This window comes from Andrena cerasifolii, chromosome 5 (assembly GCF_050908995.1).
Source record: "Andrena cerasifolii isolate SP2316 chromosome 5, iyAndCera1_principal, whole genome shotgun sequence".
NCBI classification, from domain to species: Eukaryota; Metazoa; Arthropoda; class Insecta; order Hymenoptera; family Andrenidae; genus Andrena; species Andrena cerasifolii.
The window spans coordinates 15,210,985-15,237,772 of NC_135122.1; the positions used below are offsets into that span (position 1 = coordinate 15,210,985).

A 26,788-nucleotide genomic window follows, 5' to 3' on the forward strand; every position below is an offset into this window, starting at 1 on the left:
GGAAAAATTTCTTCGGAGGAGCTGCCCCTATCCAGGAGGATAGAGAACTGTCTCGCGTGGACGGGGTGGAAAGCGCAAGCGCCGCGCTGCAAAAATCTGCCGTCCCTCCGTCTTACGTTAATTCATGATGGGGCGTAAAGGGAATTATACAGGGAGAGGGAAATAGGGCAGGAATTTCGCGTCGAACGAGTCCCAGACGTGCGATTTATCGGGCACCGAGCAAACGCGGCTGACTACGTAACGCAACGGCGATGATCGTTCGTGTACGTGACCCGTGAATGTGCCTTAGCTATTAGGGTAAAATGTTTTTTGAGTTTTTTTTTGGTCTTACCCGCCTAAAATATGAGGTTTGGTGAGAAAATGATATGTGCATAGATTCAAAGTGATTGGACAACGGGAACCCGTGTCGCAATTGAGTTGAAGTTTTGAAATAATAGTGATTTCTCAATATTTTTGCATTTTTACGTAAAGTTGTTTATCTAGCACAAATTTGCTACACAGTATCGGATTCTGTAGACATTCCTGAAGAAGAAACCATCCACGAAAAATGTCGGAACAGTTTATAACTCGGACTGTTCGAGAAAATATCCATCGGCAACGCGTGCACAGTGTTTTGCCGTCTGGCGGCCCATGGCTCGGCTGCGCGACTCGTCAGGGCCGTAGCTACGCGCAATTGACATGGTGCCCAGTAGGGTGGTCCTCAGCTATAGGAATCAAACATTTTTTTTTAGTTTTTTTTTATCTTCGGCTACTTTAGAAGTAACAGTGAATACTTTTTAATAAAAGTACAATTTCTTACATGTATAAAGAATATAAAGCGGGTTCAGAAATTGTACAGAATTTGAAAATTTTGAATGACACTGCGGAGCGAGGCGTAAAACTGATGTCAGACTACAATGAAATATTAACTACAAATGAAGACAATAAACAATACATTTTTACAAATTTTAGAAGAATATCGACAATTCTACCCCGATACAAAGAAATCTAGCTTGTAAAATACAAATAGTAACACAGTGAATTATTTTAACTTTATTTATGCCCCTAAGTTAAATTCTAATAATATTTTGTTGTATATAAATACTTACATAATTATAAGGAATTGGCGGATAATACAATTTTAGTAAATAAAAAATATTGTGGATTGCGACATCCGCATTCCGCACCTACGTACAGTAGCGTAGAGTAGCTTACACGCTGCGTTATATTGTATAATAATTGTAAAAGATAAATACCTCATTCTTGCCCAAAATCGTGCGCTTTTTACAGAAACTCGTGTTTTTCAAAAACTGAGGGTGATAGAGCAATTCCGTTTACGGATTCGTGGTTGGGACGAAAAACTCTACTAGGATCTCGGAGTGCACATTGCAGATCCAAATACGTGTTGGACAGTGTAGTTAAGACCCCCGCTTGCCTATTCCGGCTTATACGCTGCGTTGTATACTAATTTTAAAAGATAAAACTCAAAGACTTCGTCAATATTTTTTTAAGTAATACATACATATTATTATTATACATCTAATAAACTGTATTTTTATTAAAAAACATTCACTTCCAAAATAGCCGAACACAATTATTCCAAAACTTCAACTCAATTGCGGCACTGGTTCCCGTTGTCCAATCACTTTGAAATTTTACACATATCATTTTCTCACCAAACCTCATATTTTAGGAGGGTAAGACCAAAAAGTTCAAGCTAGTGTGCCTGTCCACGTACGTACGTATGCGCCACGGGGATTGCCTGTGCGCGCGCGCTGGGTCCTGTCTGAAGCAGACAGACTGGTAGTTTGCGGAAGCGCTTTAAAGTTCTCATTAAGCGATCGAGGTCTGTGGGACACTTCTGTGTCTCATTGTTTGCTTTGTTTGGTGTTTACGCCACTGCGCCGGGGCTACGGTGGCGGCGTTGGCGTCGAGTAAGAGCCACGGGACGCACAGAGAGCCGGCAGAAAGAGGGAGGGACGGTGAGGGGGCGGGCGTGGGTGGCTTTCATTAAGCTTGCATTGTCTCAGCGCCGCACTATTATATCCGAGTGAATAACTTGGAGCCATCCGGTAGTCAGAGCGAGGAAAAGCCTCTCGCTTCCGTTTTTTCTCTCCCTCCAGCCAACTCCTCCTCTTCCTCCTTCTTCCTTCGTCGCCATTTCTCTTCCCCCGTTTCTCCCGCCGCCGCTGCGCCTCTCCACGGACCGCCAATTTATTTCACGACCTCGACCTACGTACGCTCTTCAAGTATTAACGAATCGAACGACGCGATATAACGCGCGACGAAACGCCCGGATGGCGCCAGAGGATGCTTCGACCCTCTGCGAGGAGGCGCCAGAATGCTCTCCCCAGTTGCGGACGCGTATCGAAAGAAGGACACCGGCGAGGGGAACTTTTTAATCAGCGCATGAGTCAAGGATCGTGGAAGTTTACCGCCAACATCGCCGAATTTATCGCCAACACCGCCTCATTTGCATAAATCTCGGCGATGGTCTATGAATGTAGGTACCTACTTCCTTGTGGCGTTTCGAAAATTCCCAATCGCGCGTGCCCTTTATCAGCGAGGATGCTCGAACGTTCCAGTCCCGTGAACGAGCGATTGCGAATCGCTCGACAGCTGAACGCTATCTTTCTCGCGAACGAGGCCCGTCACTTGTACACGTGTACGCGTCGACGTTTCTCGACACGATCTACCCCCCCAACCCCCATTGCTCCTGTCGTCTGATTCGAGGTCAGCCGTTAATGACGCGGAAGGAACGACGGTGGCACACACACACACACACACACACACGGGACACGGGGGTGTCAATGGGTGGCTCGTTCGTCAGTGGTGCAGTTCCGTTTCGCCGATTAGTAGGTTTGATGTCCGCTGCACCCGTTTCCCGCCGTCACTCGCCTCGGTTATTACAGAGTCAGCCACCCCCCGCCCCCTTCGCTCCCGTCTTTATTCCCCTATTTTTACAAGCCTGTATCACGACGGGTTTAAAGCGTCGGACGCCCGTGTTTTCCGTTGTTGTTTCAGCGGATGGGTAATTGGGGTTGAATAAACGAGGCTGCGAGGTATAACGGTAACAATTTGTATAATGATTACACGCCGGCAAGTACGCGGAAGTCTGGACGGTGTCCATTTTCGTTCCGGCTTCTCTCCGCTGCATTCTACTCGCGGCTGAGAAAGCAAAAGAAGTCGATGCTGGCCGAGATTGCGAGGTGAAATTTAACGATAAACCAAGAGGGCTGTTAGTTAGGGGTTAATTGAGGCCTGGGTTAGTTGAGATTGGAGGGAAGTACTAGGTGAACTTGTTTCCATAGTGAACACATTTCAGATCCACTTGAGTAAGCCTACGGTTCTAGCTAGTTCGAAATTTCGCGATAGCAGGTTATTATGCAATTTGCGATACGGGAACTAAGCCCTGGCCTTAGAGCGTAGAACAAAACTAGGATCCTGGCGTTGCAACGCCCTTCGATAAACAATGACTGTACGAACAATGTGGGGAGCATTTAATATTCAGAAAGGCCCACCGAGCTCTTATAGAATCGATGCTTAATTAATTCGAAATCCAAACGAGTCTAATAGCTTATGAGCAGCTAAGTCTATTTGCTCTAGTATTATTTCCCCTAGTAAACCATGCACTTCATTTCTCAGACGTTCTGTCCAGAATCCACAAAGTTCTGGCATTTGGTAACTCACTGTCTACACGGTGCCAAAGTCCACAATTCTCAATTAAATTACACCCTGCTCTCATTTCGGATTGAGCTACTCGCTGCTCTCTCCAAACTCGTCGCCCATGCTATCAAAGTTTCCTCTTGTTTCGAACTCTGACATTCAATCCCCGCATATGCTGACCTGTATAAAACACACAGGTTAGCGAAAACTCGTACGCGTTCTTCCAACTCACAAGGGGAGGACACCATGTGGTAAACACCGATTTTTATGAGCCTTGGCACGATGGATCTATGTCGAAAATAAGGAAAATAAAATAAATTTCTGCCAATGGGCTTTAATAATAGAGATATTTATATGGAAATTATTAAAAAATTCATAGTGGCCGTGGGGTTTTAATGGATAAAAATCCCATACTACCCTGGCGCCCCCAGGGGATTCCCCTCTGAAGGAGTCGGGGTGCCTTTTAAAGATGTCCTCAAGTTAAAAAAAAAATTATGAAAAAAAATAATTTATAAAAAAAAATTATAAAGTTTTTCTTTAACGTGGAGTTTTTAAAAAAATTATAAAGTTTTTCTTTAACATCTTCAAAAGGCACCCCGATGCCGGCAGAAGGGAATCTCCCGCGGGTGCCAGGGTAGTGTGGGATTTTTATCCATTAAAACCCCACGGCCACTATGAAATTTTTAATAATTTACATGTAAATATCTCTATTATTAAGGCCTATTGGCTGAAAAGCTCGGACACCTATTTACTTATTTTCGACACAGATCCATCGTGCTAAGGCTCATCAAAATCGGTGTCTACCACATGGTATCCTCCCCTTGTCAGTCTCACATTATTTCTCGTTATTATTTGGAGGCCGTGAGTGAAACCTTTGCAGCTGTCCACAACTATTTTCACCCTGACCTATCGATAAATGTATAAGTTGCTTGGGGGTACTATTTAATAATGCAGGAACATCGAATTCTGTTTAACAGTGGTCAAACTCACTTCGCAATTCAGATTTATTCTCCATCTCATTAATACGTATTTTAGAGCTAATATCAGTTTCCAATATGGGTCAGACTCGTGGATTATTATTATTATTATTATTCGTGTTGATTAATCATTATAGGAAGATACACGTGAACTGAATAATGTGGTAGAACAATGGTCAGGGAATACAATATTCACCTGTTTGTCGAAAAATAAAACAGCAGTTGCTCTTATCTTTCGTCGGCTTGAATCGACGCGATCGACACAGCTATCGATACCGATGCTGACACTAATTGCTTAATACCTGTTTCAGATACTCCGTCGTTCGCGATAACGCGTTTACCTGGTTTCGGGATCCCGATCGTCGAGGGGATGTCCGTCAGCCTGAAATGCGAGGTGGACAGCAATCCGGCCAGCACGCCGATCTGGCAGCGGGGTAAGTGACAACAATGATGGAGGATTCTCGATGTTTCGTTGCCAGTGCAACGTTGCGCGAAAAATAGTTCCCCGGGCTATTCTGATTGCATCGAAGCGATATATAAAGTATTTTGCGAAGATTTTCCTTGCCTCAAATGCGCCAAAGGGCGAACGCTGCAGGGTGAAGCGGGAGCAATAAGATAATTACAACGATACTTTGCTACTTTTCCATACTACGCTATATTGGAATATTTGGTTTATTGATTGGAGTCTAAAGTATTAAGTCGTTGCCTTGCAAAACAAAGTTCTTTAAGGGGGAACACCACTGTGACGGCCAGAAAAGTAAGCCATTTTTAAAACAAAAATTTCAACAATAATTTACAGTTTTCATAGAAAATTTCTGTTACCTATCTTTAGTACGCTGTCTTAGAAGATTAATTAATATATTAAAATTTATGGATGTTTTTGTATTTTTTTTTTGTATAGTCTCTTAAGACAGCGTACTAAAGGTAGGTAATAACAATTTTTTATGAAAACTGTAAATTATTCCTGAAAAAAATTCTTAAAAATGGCTTACTTTTCCGGCCGTCACAGTGGCGTTCCCCCATAATTGTTTACTAATTATAGTTGCATCCCAATTTAGAATAATATAATGCTGAAGTGTCCAAATTGATCTCTGCGCCCGCGAAGGGCAAAGTGCATTTGCGCATTCACGAACGCATGCACTCTGTGGTAAATGCAAATTTAATTGGTGGCAGTTTTACTGTACACATTAGCATCAATAATTCAGAGCCAACTCTGTAATAATAGCGATGTAATTTCAAAAGTCGATGATAATGAGTGACATAATTGGTTGGCGATGTTCCAAGTCGCAGGTTACCAAATAACTTCCATTTATAATTTCTGTGTCCTGCTAAAAAATGCATCGCTCGTAGTTAACTTATCAGTAGCATTCCCGTTTATAACACTATTACTAAATTACAACTAAATTGTAAAAATTATACCTAAATTATTAACGAACATCCCCTATTCGATATTTCACCCCCGACAGAAAACGCGGCATTGCCAAAAAGAAAAGATTTCTGCCACTTTTCAGGGATCAGACGGCAAGAGCATATTCCCGAACAGACCCCTCGAATTTTTTCTCTTCCATTCTCATTCAGCCCCACTTAATATCAATTTCTGCTCAATTAATCCGCCTCCCCTCCCCCTCTCGCAGTTTCCTAGCCATCAGCAAACAAAGCGATAAATCGCGGAGTAATCATATTACTCTATACCAGGGAGGAGATAGAGGAGGGCTATCGCGAGCGTCGTCTAGTCGGAACAATAAATAATCCGCCCTCTTCTCTGCGAGCCCTCTCATCGAAGATAAGTATGCACGGCAGATATTATCTCTAGCTAGCGAGCGCATCGTGCTTTTCTCCTCTCTAATCCCGGTGTTGTGAATGCCTCGTCAAGATTAAAATTCTACGGCTACGTTCCCTTCTTTCCCCCATTTTTCCCCCGTTTTCCTTTCATTCTTTCTCTCTCTCTCTCTCTCTCTCTCTCTCTCTCTCTCTCCCTCCCTCCCTTTCATCGAAATCAACGGAGACTCCCACCGAGATTTCGCTTTCGAAGCGTTTCGCCGACTTATTCCCGATAATTGGAAATCTCCTTGTACCAACGCAAACGTCGTTGGCTCTCTCGAATTCGTCGGTCGCAATTTTTTTTCCCTCCGCCGATGCTGCGGTAATCGATACCTCGACGCTGAAGTGGATAGCGCGGTACAACGAGCGCGACTTCCCTTCCGGTGGAAAGGAACTTCGTCGGGGATTAAAAGGGTCGGGAAGAAGAGATAGTGGAGATTGGTGGATACATTATATCCCCGTTTCAGCCGGTCCGCCCGACCGGTTAAGTGAATAATTTGTTTGACGATAGGCTTCAAAGCAGATCGATCCGAGAAAATGTCCACGAGGAAATTTAATGAAACCTACCCCCCCTCCTCCGCGCACCTGCAAATGGAAAAGTTCGAGGAAGGGGGCCAAGCGTCGCCCGCCCCTTAAATTCCATTCAATTCCCCCGGGAAGGAACAGGGACAAAGAATTATTCCTGGCCAAGTGGATTCATTAGCAGTCTCTTGTTCTTTGTAAAGCTCGCCGCCACCGCCGGTAGACTGGCCCACGGCTTGATAAATATTTAAAGCCTCCTATAATTCCCTCTTTACTCCTTCTAACGGACACTCCGACTCCTTTGAGCTCCTCCCACGGACCCCCTTGAATTCCAATGAGCTGACGTAACGGCAGTTCAGAAATCGACTGGCTGCTCAAGGCCATCGAGGGCCGACCCTTACCAAACTGTTTTCGCTTCTCTTCGCGTGCCCCGCCTCTCTCGTTCGGACGGATAACAGTATAAAAGTAAGAGTCATCCTTGACGTGATTCCCCAATCGGAGGAGCTGATTCTGTTTGGAACGGTACCGGCAGACCTCCCCGGCATCTCTAATCAATTCGTAAGACCTCACTGGAGACGACGCTCTCTCTCTCTCTCTCTCTCTCGTAAACGAGAGCGTCAGGGATGCTCGGAAGACTCGGCAGGGTCCACCTACGGCGAAACGTATCGACCACCGGCGGGTTTTCCGTTTTCGTTGCTCTAGCCTTGCCCAGCACCGCCGTTAACCCAGATTCAGCGTTATGTATCTCGTGACCCTACGCCTGCTCCAGCCGTACGAAACGTATGTACGTACAGGTACGTGCAGCTTTACGTAATGGCCGCACCGCGGGCCGTTACGCGTCCTACCAGGGGAATTAACGTTTGTTTTAATGGACGTACTTTTCGCCCCCCCCCCCTCTCTCTCCCCCCTAGAGTCGCCGTGTAACGTTGTTCCAGGAGCCACGCTGGCAGATTCATTCTCTCCTGAGTGTGATGCACGAGGTGTGCGCGCACCGTGTTAGGCTCGAGCCGCGCCATCGTTGATAACGACGCGTTGGGATCGCGCGATTTGCAACTCAATTTGCTCGATTCTGGGGGAAGAATCGACGATAACGATCCAACCCTTTCAATACGAACCCCAGTGGCCAGCTTCTCCATTTTGTCCCTCTCGATTTTTATTACACTCTGCCGCAGAGCACAGGAAACATTTAGAAACAACAGTATCGATGCTGAAATTTGGCATAAAGACTTAAGGGGTTATACCTAGTCAGCTTTCGAAAAATATCGCGATTTCCCGAAATTTTTTGTGGAACATCTACTGTATATTTTCTTTACAACTATTCGCTTATTTTCATAGTACATGTATGGAGAAACTTTCAGTAATTTTATTATAGAAAAGCATTAAAAAAGTTTACTCTGATCCGGGTCATCTGAAATTAAAAATTCAAAAACATTCTGTTAATACGTGGTTGACTTCAGTAGATAAACGAAGGCTTTTTCAAGTTAATTTTTGACAAAATGGCGGCGGTTTAACGCAAAACCACGGTTTTTCGATGTCTGAATTGTTCCTTTCTCGTTAATTAAAAATAGAGTTTTTGTTCAAATAAAAAATCCTTCGTTCATCTACTAGTCTTTGGTATATAAAAGAAGTCTGCAAACGTTTAGACCAATCGATGCAGCGGTTTCCGAAATATCTTGCTCATCGATATCAAAAGGAAAAAAGATTTTTTGAGAAATGTGTTACAGCTTTGGAGTAAAAAATTTGCAAAGACCACCCTTTTCTCGGCCTCCTGACTGAGCCTGACCCCTTAACAGGCGTTTAATTTATCCTCGCCCTTAACCAGACAGGTAGCAATTTCATATTATCCCCGAGTATCTTAAAAAGACACTTGAACGCCGGCGAGCCGATCGAGGATCGGTCGATGCTCCTCCCCCGTGGACGGAGGCGAAGTTGTTTCCCGACAATTTCCCGGCACTTGCCAGACGCCGGTCGGTGTTCGGGGTCCGGCGCGAGTTCGATAGTTGAATTCTTCTTCGCCGGCCAGAAAATTCGATAGCGCTTTCTTTCGTCTGGAACTACCACGTAACAGTTAGCAGACTTTTTCCAGAGGGTTACGGCGGAGTGGGGAGGAGGTCGAAGGGCCCTGCACCTTTTGCACGATTCCACGGAAAGGATTTACGGGGCGGGAGGGCCGGAGGAGATCGGTAACGATGTTGCTTTTTTGCTCGTCGCGCGGCGGTGGCAAATAAAAGTTCGCCCGCGGTATAATTTCCTTTATTCGTCGTCAATCAGAGTAACTAAGGGGCGAGAGGGTGGCACGGGGAGAAGAGGGAAGGATGGTACAGAGAGAGAGAGAGAGCCGAGGATTTTCGTGGCGAGGTTCGCGAACCCTGAGAGACCACTTTCTTGATTAGACCGCGCGCGGTTTAAGCGAGCGAGCCCATTACATTCGTTAAACGCATCGACTGCACCGGCCAACTTTTTTACCGCGGCTACAGCGTTTTTCGAATCAGCGGCGGTTCGCGGATCGAGCCCTGTCTTTTCACTGCCCCGCGGAAGTATCCATTAAAGTTACGACGGCACCGGTGTTCGATCTCGCTGCGAGCTTCATACGGTAGAAGTTATGGCCGGGAGCCTTGTACGGGGAGGGGGGGGAGGAGGCCGCTCGTGTTATTAGCGTTCAGCGTTTTTCTGGTAAAAGATAGGCGGGCGTGGAAAGGACCGAGGGATGAAAAGAGTTTTATCATTTTTTCCGAGGTACCTTGGCATCGTTTTTTTTCTCCATAAATTTCCATTGTCTTTAAATTGGAATCTTCTCCCCTAATTCCTCCCCTTCGTTGTCCTTGTACTGCCGGGGCATCTAATCTTCGTGCCGCGTTCAATGATCAAAGAGCGAGAGCAGGCGTGCCTGCGACGATCCCCCGCGAAGGGTGGATTCCATTTCGCGCGAAGCGAAAGCGATGAAATTTATCGAGCCCCCCGAGTTAATCGTACGAGCCTCGTTAGTCTCGTTATTGAGTTACACGAAAACGCTGAGGGAGCAGCTGCACCCGTCACTTTCTGCCGCGATCAGCTGGGGCCCGGCAGTGATAAGAAATATGATGAACGACCTGTTACTACCAAACCGTCCGCCGGGACCCGTTGGATTATTGCTAAACAGCGTCTTAAAACGAAGGATTCTCGGGGCTGCAGCAAATTACACGCTAGAAAGTACGGATTGCGTTACTCCGCAAGGCGGATTGCTCTCGCGGCCCGACCGATCGGAATTGTCGTCCCGACAAACGCCGCCGGTGAAAGACGGGAGCGCACGAATGAATTGCAAGCAGCGTTGGAACTACGGCGATCGGTAGATGATACACAGTGGAAGGGATTTATCCGGTCGTTTTCGTCTTTCGTCGCGATTACGAGCGACGAGATTGTCCAGGAAATTGGCCGGCAAATCTCTCTTGGCGACGGAAAAATCGACAGTCACCCCCTCTGGTTTAACGACGGTTGGCAACGTTCGATAAATCCCTCCCCGTCCCCGACATCCCTGTCGTCTGAGATACACGCCCGGTTATCCCATTAAATATTCAATTATTTCTGGCTTCCAATGGCGACGTCCAGAATTCCGTGGCTGCCGTGTGCGTCGGGCTCGGAACGGAAGGGTAGGGAGCTTAATCCCTATTCATAGACTCAATCGAGTGATTTCGAATAAATTCTTCCAGCGTTCCGCGAAATCCGCTGCAATTAAAATACTTTAATATCCTTTGGAGCACGTACCCGCTCCGGGCGATGCCTCCTTCCGACCACATCCTACCCTTCATCCCCCCCGGCCCGTCTTGCTTTTAACCCCCACGTTTCGGACCCCTCTGTGCCGCCGCTCTCCCCTTCATCCACCCATCCATCCCAATTTCTTTTTCGACCAGGGTGCGGCTCTTATTAAACGTCCCAATCCTGGTGCCTCGAGGTATCGAGAGAGCACGTTCGCTTTCCTTCAAAGCGCCCTTTATCACCGGGCGAACTCCAAGATATTTTGACCATTCGTCTTGGACCGATATATATATATATATATCATCGATCCTGGGATAACTGCACTTCTTCCACCCTCGATGGCGAGCGTGTAATATTACGCGCGTCCACCAGCGCCTCTTTTTTTATCGTTCCTCGAGCCCAGTTCTTTTTCCTCGGGGATATAAATTCGTGGCTAGCAGGGGGGTGATAAGCTCGAAATGATTACGCGTATCTTCAGGTTTTTGGAAGATACATTGGGTCATGTTTGCGAATGAAGGTGTTGCATCGAGGTAATTGAAGGACGTTGTGTTTTTTTATGTGGTACATTTGATTGAACGAAGATGTTGCGTAGTGGTGTTAATATATTCGTGAGATTGGTTATGGGGGGGGTAGACAGAAGGAGTCCATTACGCGTTGTCGTTCGAGGACGATACGATCGATATGTAATGATCGCGCTATAAAGCGCGTCGGCCAGGGCCAGGGGATATTTTAAATGAAAAGAACGGATAAATTTATCACGGGCCCGTCGAACGATTTATCACGACGATACATTCGAGCTACGGACGTTACGGAGAACGTACGAGGGCGTCAGCTGCGGGAAACCGCTCCAGGGGAAGTAGATCCCCATCCGATCATTGTTCATACCGAGGCTAGCATATAATGCGATGGCACCCGTAGACTTGAATATATATGTCTATTATATGTAGAGCACGATCCCGTTTCACTTTCTCCTCCCGCGACGACTGCCGCCGACGGGTCCGCAAACGTCCATCCGCCCTCAAAAGGGGCACCTAAAAAAACACTTTCGCGATAACCAGTCGAATAAAAGCCATCCACGCTCGTGCTAAAATCACACAAAAGCCAAAAACGTCTCCATATGTCCGACAAAAGCCAAAAAGCCCACTCAACGTCGACCGATCCTCTATGAAAAAAGGTCTTCGTATCTTCCCTCAGCCCACCCGTTTAAACCTTCTGCGCGTCAAAAATTAAAAACCGCTGCTCTCGATTGTTCCGCGCCGCACAGTGGGAAAAAATCGGTGCTTCAGCGGCCAAAAATCTATAACTTTTTCAACGGATGAAGATAAGGTAATAATTCTTTTTGCTTTAATAAGGTTGATGTGTCCTTCATTACTTTAATAATATTACGTTAGTTATATTAACCCTCGGTTGTCACACAATATTACTATTTAAAATTCGAAAATATCCCTAATCTCTCCTGGCCACTCTTCCTGAATATCCTTCCCTTTTCGTTGCAGCCTTAAGGATGATATTAATGGATCCGATGAAAGTATCATCATACAGAAGAGATCTTGATTAATTCTCTACCTTGATATTTTGCTAGTGTTGCTAAGTCTTAACCTTCGATATTCTTTGTGATTAGCCTCCCGGGCTTCCACAGACAATTCTCCGATTGGTAAAATATGAGAACCAATATGTTCACCATGGCTCAGAATTTTGTGAACTGTTCGAGTGGTGGATCAATTTTGGTTTATTTCTGATATTCAAGAAGAGTGACCAGAAGAAATATTTTTGAATATTAAATAGAAATGTTATTGTATTATTTAATTAAGTAATTAAGTATCACTTAATATAAGTAACGTAACGCTATCTAACTAACGAAGGACACATCAACTTCATTAAAGCAACAAGAATTATTACTTTATCTTCATTCGTTCAAAAGTTATAGATTTTTGGCCGGTGACGCACCGATTTTCTTCCCACTGTGCGCCGTTTCACGCAGCTCGTCGAGCGCCCTCGCGTGCCTGTTCATATCTACCCCTCCCTTCTGGGTTCAGCTGGAGTCTGGTTCGTTTGTTTCTCGGCCAAATTGCCGGAATCCCGCACGACCTTCGCGGAAATGTCGTGCTTTTGCGGGCCAAGTCACGGGCCCCTCCTATTTCATACAAAATAGCACATCTTGCTGGCCTGCCCGGCTATAGATACCGTTAACACAATCGAGCGTGTTTTGGCAGCGCCATCGCCAGCCAGCTTACTCTTCAGTAGATTCCACGTCCCCCAGACACCCGCGGCCACCCCTGGCCAGCAGCAGCACCAACCCCCAGAAGGCCGTTATGCGAGGACACATAAAAGTTTCGCCACAAAACTCCGTCGACAGCGGATACACGCGGTAGCGAGCGTTCCTCTTCCCTCTCGATCCAGCCACGTCTCTCTTCAGAACTCGCTTTCTTTCACCCCTGTTGCCCGACTCCTGCACCCCCATCCACCCTCCCCCCTCTCTATCTCTTGCCGAAGCTCGTCGACGTTGTTCCACATTCGGGACGCGGTGTAGCTCGGAGCCAGTAAATCCGACAGCTGCGTCGAATCCTGCTTCTCGTCAAATCGCGTCGAGGTGGGTAGAAAGGGGCGGCTAAAAACAACGAGCGAGGAAAAAGCCTATGGCTGGATAAAAGTTTCGCGCGGACGACTTCCAGGGAAACGGATGCCGGGGATCCTCATTCCACCTACCTCGCCGGGGTAACTCGAGCGGGCGTCTCCTTCCTCCACCCTTTCCTCGTTTCGCTCTTCTTTTGTTTGTTTCTTGAGCTATCCCGCGCTGGGGAAGTTTCGCCGAGGTGGGTGGATCGCGTGCGCTAATTCGATTAGCGGGTTGTATAAAATCGATAGCATCTGGATGGTTTGGGGGTTGAGTTACTCCGAGCACCCCCTGCAGCGTTGATGCTTACCTCGATGTTGTTTCGACTGCAATTATTTAGCGATGCATCATCGGGATCGCTCTTGGCGGATCGGATGATTTCTGTCGCGAGTAGCGGGATTATTTGGAAACGTCGATCGCGTCACGGCGCCGCGCCGTTTCGAGCCAACGGCGCGTAATTCTGCGCGCGGCGGAATTTTTCCGAAGGACAATAACGCCGCGGCGCTCTGGCGCCGCGCCAGCGCCGACCGCGTAATTCCAGGACGGTTAATCGGTAGCCGGGCGAACCCGCGGGAACACGCGCGAAGACTGCACGCGCGATGCGCGACGTTTCACCGCGGAAACCCGATGTTTCCAGCGAGTAAATTCGCATGTACGTATACGCGCACGTCTGTACAGCGGCCCGTTCGTTTGTGTTTCAGACAATGGACCGCCCGTGGAGCAGAGCGACGACGGATGGCTGAACTTCACAAAAATCAGCCGCGCCGAGAGCGGCTGGTACAAATGTTACACCAGGCACATGCTCGGCATTTTCACCAGCATCGGTTATTTCCTCAACGTGCGCTGTGAGTGGATCGTTACGTTCGATCGTTTTCAAAGCGACGCGGCCTCGTTCCGACCCTTTCGTTCCTCTAAACACGCGTATAATGCCCGGCGGATAGCCGGGGCGCGCGGGTGTTTCTTCGAGTAGCGCGCGGGGAATTGAAGGTACATTTGTCGACCGCGGAATTATAACGCGGCTGCTTTAAATTCTTCATCAATCGATCGCGAAAGCTCCTTCGATTGCGAACGTTCCGGATGGTTAAGGTTAATGAGGATCGACGGGAAAATCGAGAGCTGCGTCGCTGGCCCGTGAGTTATGATACCAATCGAGCTCAAGCTTCATTCATCGAAACGGTCCATTGAGTCTTGATATTATAAAATATGGAGGGCCGTCGATGAAGATTTATATCCTCGAATGGCACGTAGGCACGTAGATACATACGTATCGTGTTTTGAATTTACGTCCAAACACGACAAGGTTTGTCAGGGAAAGAATTAATGCCTTCGAACTTCATTGAGGACAGGATAATGCGTTAGACAGTAGATCTAGGTAACTCGCTAACGGAGATGCATTAGACACTGATGTTAGGTAACTCGTCAGCGAACACGCGTCAGACGGTAATGTTAGGTAAACCATCCTCCCGCAAGAGGGTCCTCGAACTACCCCCGATTCACTTCCAACGAAGCAAGAACGTCGTCCTGATCGAGAAGCGCTGTCCGAAAGAGTGTTGCCTATCCTGCAGGGGGGCGATAGCCGAGCAGACATTCCTGCTAATTCGGAATGCGAAGGGGGTCGTCGTCGTAGCCGATAACCGGAAACCACAGTCATTTGTCAAGAGCGGAAGCCACCGAGCCAGCCGGAAATTATCCGTGCCCTGTCGTGAAAATTTGCAAATTTCCTACGGTGGCCCCCAGTCCTTCCATCTTGCCATTATAACCAGAGGGACAGAGACCACAGTCAGACAGACAGAGAGAAAGAGAGAGAGAGAGAGAGGATAGCTAGGCCCCCACACAGCATCTCGAACCTTCCAGTATCCTCCCTTCATCTCTCTCTCTCTCTCTCCCCTCCCCGCACAACCCTTTCCATCTTCAGCTCGGCTGGCAGCCCCCGTTTCCGTTTGCACCCCTCGACCAACGATCCTGGATACGGGTTTCCGAGCACCTAATCTCTACGCAATTTAGATGGCTCCAGAGCACCTATAAACCAACCATCCGCCGTTGGAATTATCGATTACAGTGCTACCGTGCGTCCTGTTCGAATCTCCTGGCCGGATTACTTATCCAGCGGGATAACGTCGGGGTCGGGTTTTAAACGGCGCGGCAATTCCGCCCCGATTGTAGAGAGCACGCGTTTAGATAGAACAGCGCAAAGGAGCTGAGCGGGCACGGAGAGCCAGGGATCCCTTCGATTTTTGATAGATCCCAGGATCACCGGCGAGCATCCACCTCGACGTCGTAAAGGCACTCCGGACGCTGCCAAAGTGTTTTTAACTTTTTTCAGAGACTCTTGAAAGCCCTCCCTTTGGAACAGGCGGATATAGAGGAACCCGGGGGCACGGAGTCCTCATTACGCTTTTCAATAGCGATCCACGGGAACGCGAAGCTTCGGGCAAGAGCCAAATTAAGGGGATTCGAGACACGCAGATGTGTACATCTTGAGCCCCGAGTTGTACAGAACCACGAATTCCCCCGTACCTGTCGAACCTCGAACTTCCTGTAACACAGAATTGCGGAACTCGCGAGGCTACGCCGCGCCGCTGCTAACCGTTGTTCGCCTGTCTCTGATCGATGGGCGGGCCGGAGATCCCCGGTGCGTATGGATCCCCGTCGATACGGCGAAGCGCGACACGGCCGCCCGCATCGGGGATCAAAGCGGGCGTCAGCTGGGATTGCTGGCGATCTGATCAAATTCGTACGTAACGAGAATCGCCATTAAAAAAATGGAGGCGGCTGTACACGGGCCGGTGTAACGAAGAAAAAGTGGAACTTCCCTTGCCAACGGCCTCGGCTGTGTTTGTTATAGCGTCACGACTGTGTTTGCCGTTAAAATTCCGAACAAACTACAAGACAAACGAGGTATAGTCGACGGACGGGCCGGCGAGCCGAGGGCCTGGAGGGTGTTGGGAGGGGGTGTGTAAAAGCCTCCTATCGTCGCATCCACCACTTTGATCCCTTTGTTTTGTTATAGGATGAGCCAGAGGATCAGCTTGCTAACTCAAAGGACTGCTCTTTCTCTCCAACCCCCTCCTCACTCTCTCGCCCCTCTTTTCCCATTCTTTCTCTTTCACGTCCGTCCTCCTTTCTCATCCTCGAACGAATTTCTACCCTACCACCCCCCCCCCCAGCCCATCCCCTCAGCTATCCGACTCTAATTCCCCGTCGAAAAGATACCCCCGACACAGCGCCGCCACCACCTCTTGGATACCCTTTCCCTTCGTAATTGTGGACACAGCGTTAGCCCGAGAGCAAACGATCGCGGGCGTATAATTCCGCAGGTGGAATTGGAAAAGGGCACGGGGACGGCTTCGCACGACGACGGCGGCGGCCACGACGTCCTCGTCCAGGAAAAGATTTTGCTAAACCTCACACGTGGCGATGCCACTTCCACCCTTTAACTTTATCCCCGGTACGTGCGTCTGATTCTTGATGCGAGCGCGGGCGGGCCCCTCTACCGTTGATATCGGCGACAATGCCGTCGGATTCGAGGATCGCTTTAAGATACCTCGGATAAGGATGTACGTTGCGTGCCCGAGAATCCTGAGCACGTGTAATGCCCCCCCGGCGAGGTAGTCGGGAGGAATTGAAACTGGTAATTCTTTCTGGTTGTCGATGGTCGAGGAAGAATGGGGGATTAGTGTCGCGGCAGGTGGAAGACGCGGATATGAGAAACAGGGAATAGCTTAGGAGGCTCGCGAGCTTTATTGTTAGCGACAGATGGCAGATAAACACGACGGACCAATTTGTGAATTTTCGTAACTTGATAGACTCGATGGATCCGAATAGTATCACTCGACGCATTTAATAATCCCTAGAGCCCCGGTGTACTCTAACCTTTCACTGCGCTTTTCCTGTCTCATTGTCACTGCCGTTCAGTTGTCATAGACAGTGTTCGCGAGAGGCATTTATGTCAATGATATTCAGATGATCCAGACATGGAGACGGAAGCAGAAGCCCAGAACGGTGAGGCCACCGATTCCCGGAAGATGGAGGTCCAGATCGGTGGCGCGGTGACTTTGGAGTGCGACGGCGGCTGCTGGGGACATGGCCCTGGGATGGACCCTGTCGGCGGGCCTGGACCACTGGCCCTGAGTCGAGTCGTCTACCAGGAGGCCGGCGAGTACCGATGCGTCGCACCTGATCGAAAGATGCAGGACACGTGGCGTGCACAGCTGCCCTACCACGTCAAGATCACAGGTAAGTTTCGAGAATTTAATTCCTTCTCATATTGATTTTCCAAAGTCGCAGCAAATTTTGACCGTTGACCTCCATGTTCACCTTGTCCAAAATGTTGCTCCGTTTTTAATGTTCTTAATGTCGGCGATTCAAAGATAATTAAGCACGGTAGCCGAGTTTATTTATGGACAAATATTCGACCACTTTTTAGCTGTTTGTGCATTCGGATGTAATTTAGCGTTATTATATTATGATTAATATTTATTGAATTAACGTGCGTTTTAAATGTTTAACAACGCACATCGCGTATGCTCGTCGCGGTCAGTAAATCTTATTAGTATTCAAGGTATGCCCTCTTTTTATTTGGACTGTTCGATGGCTATTGATTTTCATGAAATTAATTATGGTAATCGCTGTTATAATGTCGACAGATGATTTATGATAATCATTTAAAAACTCCTAGCGATATTCGTGTAGTAAAAACTGGTCTGCACTTTAGTAAAGTATCTTGCCGTATTTAAGCCGATTTAAAAATCCACTCTCGAAAATAAGTATTGCGCATTACGGCCAGCAAGGAGGTAATCCTCAATAAGTTTCCACGATATTTAACACCAAAACGGGGTTAATCCGCCGTAAGAACGGTAAACTCTAATTTGAAACTTATCGCGATCAGCCGGTATCGTGAAATTAGCCCCCCCTCGCGTCGCTCGACAAGAATTATCCAATTTTCCTTAATAATTGTTCGCGAGCGCTCTTCGACGACCTCCTAATTGCAAGACTTATGAACACACTTTAGATAAATTACGTTTGATTCCGCGGTAGACGCCCCTCGCTCACTAATTTCACCGATTACTTTCTTACGGCGCCCTTTCGTGCAGTCCAGCTTCAACAGAATCATTTACATATAAATCCTTTTAAACGCTCCAAGGTTTATGTTTTCTTTAAACATGCTACACGTTACATTCAGTACCGAGAGAAAAGCTGATCAGTCCTTAATAGCATGTCCTAACTGAAACGAACGAAAAAAATTGAAAATAAATTTCAAGCCTTACTCCAGAAGCCGTTTCTTTGAAACTTATGAAACACTTTTGACCCATAAGATTGAGACAAGAAATATTGTCCGGTTTTATTAGGGCAGTTCAGTCCTTTTTCCGGCTCTATGACAACTGAAATGTTGCCCACCTCAGTGGAGGAAGAAGCAACCAAGAAGAAACTACTCTGTATATAATTCTATCAAACAAACAGTACAAACCAGGTTGTGAGCGTCGCCTATGCGATTTGGCAATCACGCGTGTATAAGATTAAGTTGTAGATTATTCACTACGTGGGACAATGTGACATGTATTCATTGCAAGTTTAAATAACAAAAAAATATAAAAAAAATGAAACACTTTTGATAAAGAAAAATACTTTCGTACGCAGCAAATGTTTTTCGTGTAACATCATAAACATTCAAAGAAACATTCTTAAATCTTGGCCCTAATATTTTTCAGCACCCCCTAAACATGTGTGTAAATATCACGCTCATTATTTCGCCCGATTAATTGATCCCTGCGTTGGTCGGAATACGAATTCAGTCCACACTCATTAACCCTTCTCTTCGCATTCACGACCATAATATACTTTTTGCGCATTTTACAGCAACTGTACACGCGACCAGGCGCGCTCAGTTGCGGCGCGGCGGAGTGGAAAAAGCGAGAATGGAAAATTAGAATTTTCTGTCAGACGCGTCCGTGCATTCTCTGTCCCTTGTTCTCCTTCTTTTTCCACTTTTTCCCGTGTAACGTTATTATCGTCTTTCATGATACTGTGGGGGGAAAATCTCTCTCCGACGATGGATCGCGTGGAGCGCGGAAAAAAGTACCTTTCTCCTCGTTCACAATGCCATTTTCGCCGGCGAGTTTGTTGTTCTGAAAGCGCATCGTTATCGGGCTTTCAGCGAATTTCCAGGCTAAGGGGTGAGGGCATTCGTGGAATCTATCAATGAGCGCGCGTGTAGCGATAGTCGAGCGACTTTCTGGCGAAAGAGAAATTATTTGAAACGCGGGAGACGCCCGACTGTAACCCCCTGGGTGCTTCTTTCACCGCGATGGGCCCAGAATTATAGTGCCTCTACGAGCTAGAGTGACTTAGGTGTGAGGTCACTCAGTGGGGTCTTAACCGATACCCTGCTGGGTACGGGCCACCAAACGTACCCCCTACTACCTCTTGCAGGACTGTGTTTAGGGAAGACCAGGACAAAACCGGGGTCCTAAAGGGTAAAATCTCCAAAATTACCTGAAGCATGCAGTGATTTTAATTTAAAATAAGTTGTTAATATAAAATAATTTATATTACAACTGTTCTAATGCTGCACATATACCTTACTACAATTGATTTTTATTTAATATGTGCTGACAACGAGACAAATTTTAATTGTCAGTAGCAAAGCTTAATTGATGTCTTTTAATATTGATAATCAATTTCTTCAATTTCTTTTTTACTTTATTAAAATCGAAATTATATTACTTAATCTTTAGGGCCCCGGTTTTGTCCTGGTCATCCCTAAGTACAGTCCTGCAAGAGGTAGTAGGAGGCCACGTTTAGCGGCCCACACCCAGCAGGATATCGGTTAAGACCCCGCTGAGAGGCCTCACACCTAAGTCACTATAGCTGGTACAGGCACTATAAGTGGTGAGTGGAACTGGGTGTATCCGCGGCCGTCTCTAGTAACAGGCCGGAGCATAGTGAACTTGGCAAAGCCGTCATCAGTCCTATTTGAATTTTTATGAAGCCTTTCGCTCGTTTTGATCGGACCACTCTGCTACCGGCCGGAACATAGTCATCGGACTAATGGCTGCTCGAAATGCGGTGCTGCAACATCGTAGGTTCCGGCCTGCACTAGAGACGGCCATGGTGTATCGCGCAGCTCGTCAAAGGGAAATCTGACAGATCGCAACGTCATGGATATTCAGAACTCATTTGACCCTCTTCAACATCCCCTCCGAAAACACGCGTATCAATCAGTGCACGTTCGTCACCCCTCTATCTCACCCCTCGTTCGCGATGACTTATAAGTTGTGGCAACCGTCACTTGCCACCTCAAAACACTTCCAAAAAGCTACACCGACGTTCCAGTCGCGTTACGTTCGACTCGTCGGGATTTTTACGAGACAAGATCGATAGGGGGCAAAGAAAGGAAAAGTTGTGTCAAGGGTAGGGTCTTCTGTTTGATCTTCGAAACACACGCGACCGTCTGTAAACGCGCGGGCTTTTCTCGCACACATGCGAGCTTGTTTTCCTGGATAAGGGTGCAGGAAAGGGGAGACGGGAAACAAGATTATGACGCGGAATGGGAATCAGTGTCTCGTAAAGATGGCTTCTTGTACAGCGTCATTTCGTGCGTGATGGCTCGTTAATGTGCTTAGATCTCTCTCGTACAAATAAGCTCAGTATGCGAGTCCAGGGCGGGGGTGTGCTAACGGTACACGAAATTATGGTTGATTCTTGCGATGTTTGTTCTTAGCTTTTACCAGCATTTTGAGTTGCGCTTCCTAGAGGTATATGCTTTGTGCGACGTAGGTAAATGTTGAATATTTGTCCTAAATGGAGTTGGGGGATTAGGTCAACAGAAGTGCTGACTGCTATTTCGCCATAGAGCAGCGTAAATTCCAGAATTCTTCCGCAGCATATCACATTCTACGCCATTATCTTCGCCAAACATTCCCCACTTCCTTAAAACGCGCATTCCAAGCGACTCCTGTCGAAGGGTAGAAAGCTGCGAATGAAAACGACGCGAGATTACGAGAGAGACGAGTGGATAGCCGGGAAGAGACAAGAAAGTTCTCGAGCGTTTAACTTCTTGCCCTCTCGGAAAGTAGTTCCTCGAAACCGATCGCCTATCCCTCTGACAGATTATGAGGGTCTACGTCCAACGTCTGCGGCAGCTACCGGGCGATCCGGGTATTAGAATTCGATTCAAAACTGGAATCGGCCGCTAATGGAATCGACTATTATAAGTTTGTGTGCCGAAGCTCGCGCCGCGAGCCGCGACCCTGAGGACTGAAGGGAGTTGAGGCCAGTTCCACCGCGTTGGAACCTCCGATAATGGATATCTTCCTTTACCCGAACATCCCCCATCGATATTTCCGGTCACCCCTCGTATTAGTTAATTGGGACACTCTTTCGAACGATAACCAAGGATTCTCGATGAAATTGTCAGCATGTATACAACTTACTTAAATCTAAAAACTGGATTTTTAAATTTTCATTACAAGCTCAGATGTAAAAGTTGTAAAAGCGACCTTCGCTATTTTCTTCGCTATTCCGATCAATTGCATTTGTTTTCAAAACGCCGAAACACGTCAACTACTTAGTAAACTAATCGTTCTAGCTTCTGAAAAAAAACTCAAGTCACTTGGGCCAATTTTAAACAAGTTACCCTGTTTTAAAAGTGTTCCAATACTTTCGCCCAGCACTGTACTTTTAACAACTATTCCCTTATAATTTCAAGAATCCTTGACCGATACCCTTCAATCATCTTGCACACATTTCTGTAATACTTCACGAAATCATTCTCGTAGAACCAACACGCATCAAACCACCAAGTTTCCCCGTTTAAGAATCATCGTAGCGAATTCTATAGACCGAGCATGTGTCCCCGAGCCGTTTGCGTGCCGATGATAAATGCAGATTCTTCTTGCAGCCGCAATCGCTGCCCTCTTCTCGTTCCTCGAACCCTCGCACCATCCCGCCCAGGGCAATCGCTGAAGCAATCTCGGCTTCTTATTGATTGCAGCTCAAGCAACTCGTGCGTGTAAGGGGCTCAAGCTGGTCGAACGGCATCCTCGGGATTTTAAGATCGTTCCCTCGAATTGAACAGAGGGACGCCACGGAAATTATTCTATCGCGAATTGTCTCGATCTCTGCTCTTCCTTTGCCCCACCGCGTTCCCCTTTCTTCGAGTCCTTATAGGTCATCATCCCTCGGATAGTCAAACGTTCTCGAACAGGGTGCGCTCTAGACGTTCAGCATACCAACTGCGCACTTGCATTCCAAAGCAATCTGTTCCGCAGCCGGTGCTATTACCTATCTTGTTACACGTTAAATGGACTACATAGAGAAGTAACACATTGCGCCTGATAGATACAGCTTGAAGTACAACTAGCTCCTAGTAGGCAACCAATTAATTAACACAATGAAACTGATGTGCATGTCAATGGCGCGATAGTAACCTGCCGCGTGACAGGCAGCGGCGAAATTTCCTGGTGCGTATCGCTCGGCGAATGCCGCCCCTCCATGGCGTTGCACTACGTATCCCCGAGATTCGCTTCTATAAATATTGAAGTCAATATTTCTCGTCCCTGTTTGACATATTTCGCGAAAACCTTACGGCCCTCGACTTTTCCCGGGTTATTCGTTCCGTGGAAAACGCGGCCGCGTTTTCTTCCATCCACCCTCCGCCACCCCTTCCCTTTTCAAATGTGGCAAACGTGCTTCTTTTCCGAATCGGGTCGGCGCTGCAGTTCGACTCGAGGGTATCGAGAGGGTTGTAACGCTCGTCGGATGGAGAACGGCAGGGGAAATTCGTTATTTCGTTAAACGCGGAATAAACGTGCATATTTCCGTGATAGTCGAGCAGAATGGGGAGGCGAAGCCGGAGGAGCCAGGGAAACTTTAAAGTTAGAACAGCCCGAATTGTAGACGCAATAAAACTACGTTATGCTTGTGGTCCTTACTTGGTAGCCGGAGTTGCAGGATGTACGTTCGCGATAATTTTCCAAGGAAAAGTGCGAACCACTGGACACTCTGTGAAGTACAGTTGCCAGTTTCACGGGGTCAGGCTCGTTTATCGTCACCTCCGTGAGGGAAGTAAGAGAGAATCGTGGTTAAACGTTCTCAGGACAATAAGGGAACAAAAACGTGTTGTTAATTAGAACTTGGAGGAAAATTTGCACACGCACGCTAACCGCGGCTGAGTCGCGAGAAATGAATAAACTGGTGGCAGTGTTTATCGGCTAGCTTGGACTTCCACCGGTTCTGAAGCCTCATTCTGCCATTTCTCGAGTCTGTCTCAGTACACGATGCATAAATTCATTATTATTTCAACGCACGATGCTTATTAGCGTTCAAACGCACCAGACCACCCTGCAGGAATGTCTACTGGTAGCAACTATACCCGCAGAAACTTCCTTCTTGCCGATTCCAGGACGAAAGTTGCAATTTACGGTTTGTTTACTACATCGCTTATACGTATGCGCTGATGTTACGTGGCTCGAATTAGTGATCCTCTAGGCAGTGATCGGAACAACGTGTATCGTCGCTGATTGGTTGCCGCGATTTGGAGCAAAAGCGGAAGTAGACAGAGAAAGAAACTATAAAAAAAAGAAAGAGACAGAAATAGTGACAGAAAGAGAGAGATAAATCCTGATAGAAAGAAATAGCTAAACGTTTAGGTTATGTTTGTTTCCGGTTTTGCCCCAAAATGGCTGCGCTTCTGCACTAGCTGGAATATACCATTAGCGCCACCGACGGAGAAGCCTTGAACCTCATTCTGGCACCTTTTCGAGTCATAAATTCATTATTATTTCAACGTACGGTGCTTATTAGCGTTCAAACGCACCACACCACCCTGCACAGATGTCTACTGGTAGCAACTATACCCGCAAAAACTTCCTTCTCGCCGATTACCAGGACGAAAGTTGTAATTTACGGTTTGTTTACTACACGCGTATACGCACGCGCCCAACTTAGCTCGCGTGTTCATACGCACGCATTCAAGGCCCAGTGAGACGGCAGCCTTAAGCGTTTCGCAATTCCCTGACTGCCGGTGCAAATGCACGAACAGAAACTCTATTACCTCCCGAAGTAGTCGGTGAATTTCGGAAACAATTACTTCGGACAACGGTTACTTCAACTCCGCTGATCTTTCTCTTCGGTTCTGTTCCTTCGTCGCAAGGTGACCCGTCCCCTGTTAATAAGTAAATAAACAAGTTTCGTAAGTAAAAAAGGAACGGGGAGAAAGGTAGACAGCGGGCAAGTTCCTCTAGCCAGCCGAGACGCCGACGTCCCCATTGTAATTATGAATTCCTCCGGGGGTAGAGATGATAACTGGATTGCTTAGCACGACAGCCAAGGTTATTTCTTTAGTTACCTACAGCTCGTTAGGCGTTCGTTAAATCTTCACGCCGCGCCGAGCTAAGGCGTGTGCCCCGTTTTTCGTCCCCTTCTCGCCCGCCGGGCTGCGGGCTTATTTAAGCGCCGGCACGAGAACTTGTATAATAACAAGTTAAAGCACCATACACCGCGCCGTAAGTGGCTTTTACCGAGGATTATCTTGCTTCACCTGGATACCGCGCGCCGCTCCTCGCCGAAATGCAAACAGGTGTAAGAAGATCGACGTCGATCACGCCGCGGGGCATGCACATCGAATCGATCGCTGCCACCCACGATAATCTCCGCGATTCGCATCGACCGATCGACGATATTCTTTGATCATCACGGTATTTCTACTACCGCAACCACACCGTATGTAAATGCTTAAGAATTCCATTGTTAGATTAGGAGAATCTTTCAGAATTCAAAATGGATCCAGTTTCTGAATTGAGGTCGATTGAACACAGAAGTCAATTTATTAATCTTTCTCGCGGCATCTATACCGTACTGCTCCCCCCCCCCCTTCAAAGTATCTCGTGGCTTGGATCTAAACTTAAATTGCTCGAACGCTTTTGACCGAGCACAGATTCCTATCTAAAATTGTTGCCCTTTAATATCACCCCCCGCCCCCCACCTGTTCCAGTATCCAGCGGCTCTTCTCGGCGGAGAATTAACGAAGCCTCGAACGCGTTTACATGGCGCGGCGAACTTTTCGCCGCGGATTTTCGTAAAAGTTCGCCGCCGTTGTGTAAATTTCGGTCGACCCCGGTCGGGGTAGGAAGTTTCTCGCGCTGAATTTTCCTCGCAGCGGTGTCGGAGGTGGCGCGGATAACCGCAAGAGGGTTAACTTCGTCGCCGGCGACGAAGCCCCTGCCGTTGCAGCGCCGATAAAACGGGGTGCCCGCTCGGCAGACAGCCACTGATACCAGCGACTTTCATATTTGCATGCTTAATAAAAGGAACGCTCGAATCACCGAGTCATTTACAAGGGGAACGTATCAGAGTGGCTGCGAACAAAGGGCTGATTATGGCATCAAAGGGCAGGAAGGAAAAGGGGGAGACGGAAACGCTTCACTCTCCCCTACCCGTTGAAAAGGCTCCTCGACCTCCGGTTCGTCAGTCGGCGCCAATAGCTCACGGGCGCGCTGTAAATTTTTCAACGCGTCGAAGTTTCAGTTGAGGTATCATTTGCCACGCTCAATCCACGCTGCTTTTTCGAGGCGAATCCCGCGCGCGGAAATTAACCTGCCTCCCCTTTGTGGCTTGGTTCGTTCCCCGGGCGCGATGCGATTAAAGGAAGCTGAATCATGCTTCCCTCGTCTCTGATTCCTCCGTCGCGTCGTTGGGTTTGCCCGTGGCTCCTTGAAGGACGGATTCGTTGACGGAGAAGGAATCCGAAGTGGAGTCATGATTCCTTGTGGCTGTTCTGTGACCCCAGCTCGCGAGTGTTAAGAATCTTGGATGACAATACCATTGTTCCGCTTGATTCTTCCTTTAGGGATAACTACTTAAATACTTACGTGTAAGCTAGCAGGGTAACTTATAATTTCAATCCACTTTCGATCGAACCCCTTTGATAGATATGACGTAATATGTGTAGCAAGTAATTGAATATTAATTTCCATCTGTTACGTAGATGACGCAAAAACCAACATCGTAGCATTTCGAGCGCAACAATTCACCCATCCGTTAATAGTCTGCGGTGTGAAGACGTTTCTTACGGCGTCATGATTGAACGCGCAAAGGTGACATGCTCGAAGTGTCGCGATTCCGGCGGTTGCCAACGGAATTCCGCTTTCACGTACACACGCCCGCCGCATATTCCATGGAAACCGTCGCGAAGCCTCTCAACAATTTTCCCTCGCAGCAATCTCAGGCTTCTGGTCGATTGTTGTACCAAGTTTCCTCGACGCGCTGGCGCGAATCATTGCTCTCCGCGACAATGTCGAATCCGCGCCACCTATTAAGAAAATTCCGCGTGATTGTGATTGAAATAATTCACGAGGCACGTAGCACCGGGGAACCTCCGCGAACGCCTAATACATAGTCGGCAGCGGGGTTATTTAAACATTGATTAGTAATCTCGAAAGATGAAGCAACGAAGGAATGGGGAGAAACGGCGGGAGGA

The 26,788-nt window shown here is 47.4% G+C and overlaps 1 protein-coding gene across 3 annotated transcripts in view; it reads left to right on the forward strand.

Annotated features, from left to right (window-relative positions):
- The window catches only part of Tei (irregular chiasm C-roughest protein teiresias), a 283,055-nt gene that overhangs the window by 199,670 nt on the left and 56,597 nt on the right, over positions 1-26,788 (forward strand). For 2 of the 3 annotated variants that reach the window (XM_076812333.1, XM_076812331.1), the window contains 3 exons: positions 4,934-5,056; positions 14,013-14,156; positions 17,275-17,547. In XM_076812333.1, the coding sequence (XP_076668448.1) occupies positions 4,934-5,056; positions 14,013-14,156; positions 17,275-17,547 (540 nt within the window). The remainder of the gene's footprint in view (positions 1-4,933; positions 5,057-14,012; positions 14,157-17,274; positions 17,548-26,788) is intronic. The other variant, XM_076812332.1, reaches the window with a different exon arrangement.